Source organism: Phaseolus vulgaris, chromosome 9 (genome assembly GCF_051622355.1).
Source record: "Phaseolus vulgaris cultivar YP4 chromosome 9, ASM5162235v1, whole genome shotgun sequence".
NCBI lineage: Eukaryota > Viridiplantae > Streptophyta > Magnoliopsida > Fabales > Fabaceae > Phaseolus > Phaseolus vulgaris.
This window is the reverse complement of record NC_143506.1, coordinates 2375888-2378659: the sequence shown is the minus strand read 5'-3', so window position 1 is coordinate 2378659 and position 2772 is coordinate 2375888. Positions and strand designations below refer to the sequence as shown.

General features: G+C 33.1%; 1 protein-coding gene across 1 annotated transcript; it reads right to left on the bottom strand.

Moving 5' to 3' along the window:
* Positions 1 to 208: 208 nt before the first annotated feature.
* Positions 209 to 1901, bottom strand: LOC137823034 (V-type proton ATPase 16 kDa proteolipid subunit). The gene is made up of 3 exons (XM_068628111.2): positions 1714 to 1901; positions 1014 to 1299; positions 209 to 696 (listed from the first exon to the last, which is right to left on the bottom strand). The coding sequence occupies exons 1-3, from the start codon at positions 1787 to 1789 to the stop codon at positions 564 to 566; spliced, it is 495 nt and encodes a 164-aa protein (XP_068484212.1). The 5' UTR covers positions 1790 to 1901; the 3' UTR covers positions 209 to 563.
* Between the last annotated feature and the right edge of the window lie 871 nt (positions 1902 to 2772).

Genomic DNA, 2772 nt, shown 5'->3' with positions numbered 1-2772 from the left:
CATGCATGATACTCCGATCCTTGAATAATGGGAACAAACCAACCATCTGTTAATCATTTACTGGGTTACTAGTTATTTAGAGTATGTTTTATTTTTATTTAATTATTACTGGTAAATAGTAACTTGTTTCTTTCATTTCAGTTCTTTCAATTATATGATTCATTTTTCACCAAACCATAAACAAAAAATTTAACACAGAAAACAGCTATTACCAATTCCAAAATGGAAAGACCCATGAAATACGTTTTCATTGCTAGCCAAATCATTACATGCACCAGTTTCAACAGCCCAAAAAATATATATAAGGTCAGATGATATGGCATAACACAATCAATAAAGAAAAAAAGAGAGGAAGCTTAAGAAGCTTTATTAAGTAAAGATAGCCCTAATTATACAAACAAACACCACAAATGGCGAATTGAACTTTCACACAATTGCTAAAGCCTGAAAATGCTGCCTGAACATAGCTAATCTCGCAACAACTAGTAATTACCTCCCTCACCCCCTTTAAAAGGAGGTTAAAACAGATGGGTGGTCAAAGAATATTTAGCACAACTCCTTTCTTAGTCGGCTCTAGACTGGCCAGCACGAGAAGACAGGATAATACCAACAATGAGACCATAGAGGGCAAGAGCTTCAGCAAAAATGAGGATGAGAATCATTCCAACAAAAAGTTTTGGTTGCTGTGCATTGGCTCTGCAGAAGTAGATTGATTCAATCGGTAAAATTGTAAGAAAAGAATCAACAGTCAAATTCAACAACAAATGCATGATAGTAAAGGCAAATACATGTTCCAAGAAGGATAATATGTTATCGGACAGCAATGAAAGATATATTCAGGAAACAGGACAATGATATACAAATGCATGTAGAATGTATTTCATGTAACTTGTAAGAGTTAGTGGATCCAAGAGTTGAATGTACCCATACAATGTTGAATTCAATAAGACCTAAAAATATCAGCAAATAAGAAACAAATGATATATCAGAAAAGAAGTAGAAAAGGGTTATACCTAACACCAGCATCACCAACAATACCAATAGCCATGCCAGCAGACAGCCCAGCCAAGCCACAGGCAAGACCAGAGGAGAGATGTGCGTAACCATCAAAGAGGTAATAAGATTTGGCCTTTGGATTAATACCGGTACTAATAATAACAGCAATAATAAGGCCATAAATACCCAAAACTCCAGCCATAACAACTGGAACAATAGACTTCATCACTAGCTCAGGTCTCATTACACCCATGGAAGCCACGCCCACACCACTCTTTGCTGTTCCATAGGCAGCTCCCATGCCTGTCAACAATTCAAATTGAAATTGAAATTCCTAATAAGCTCAAAATTTTATCACTTAATTTCGAACAACCCTAAGATTCGATCAATCACTTTCACAAGCGTGACAAATTACTCTTTGACATGAAATTATTCCGATTTCCTCACAGACACAGATCAAACAGTTTTCAGATTTCATACTATTAAACTAAACTATTTGCGGTAACTAAGTGAATCTCCAATATCAATTGTTACATATTCAACAACCATGACCTTCTACACCTAAAGGAATATAATAATTGAGAAGAAATATACGGTTCTGAGCATTGGAACAAAAAATTGGATTAAAAGTGAGATTCACGAATGGATTATATAAATAATGAAACGCTAAACACGGATCTAATGGAAGTGATTGGGGAGATGAAGAGAGTGGATTACAGGAGAAGACGAGGGCAGCTGCGGCTCCGAGGAAGCCGAAAAACGGTGCCGTTTCATCACCGCTGAAGCCAGCCATGACCGTTGATGGATCTGCAACGACGTCGGATAGATCTGAGAAATTCAAATTCTCGGCAGAGACCGATCTCTGAGCGTGTCTCGATGATTCTATTGCCGTGAAGAAAACGTGGGATTTCCATGTCTATTCCCTTTATAATCTCACGCTCTGTACCCGACTTGAATCTCCTATCGAGCGGGTCGAATAACCCAGATTTTCTTACACTCTTAATATGATGGGCCTACAAACTAGGCCCAGGCCCATCTTTTGCTATTAGTCAAAATTTTAACCATTCCTTGCCAGCAATTCCCAATCATCAACTAGATAACCCCTAATCATAGGTTTCAGTCTCCATCCTCGCGAAATTTCAGGTTAATTTTTTTTTTTTGGAAAATAGAATACAATCTAGAACATGGATAACTAATTATATTTGTTTTGTACACTTCTTTTTCTTATATTTTAATATTTTTTTATCATCTTCAACATTATCTTATCAGTTCTAATAAAAATTCTCCATTAATATTACATTGTTTTTTAATCATCACACTATCTAATCTTTTCGTTTTATTTAAAAAAAAACTGATATTTAAATAAAAACTATAAGAGTTTTTGAAAAAAAAATAGAACCCTAAACACAAAAGGCGGATATAAAAATACACTCTTTATAATATTTTATATTCACCATTAACTTTACAATATTTAACTTTTAACTATTTATTTAAAACTAAAAATTATCTAATCTTATAAATAAACAAAAAAAAAAAATAACTTATCAGATTTCTTTTGCAGAACATCATTTATTATTTACAATCAATGATGAATCCATACAAGTACGAACGATTTAATAAAAATATCCAAGGAGATTCTCATTTTTTTTTCACATTTCATATATATATATATATATATATATATATATTTATAATTTAAAATAAAAGAATATAAAAAACTATATAAATGTTGAAAGTAAATTATACACATTTAAACAGTAAAACACTTATAAATTT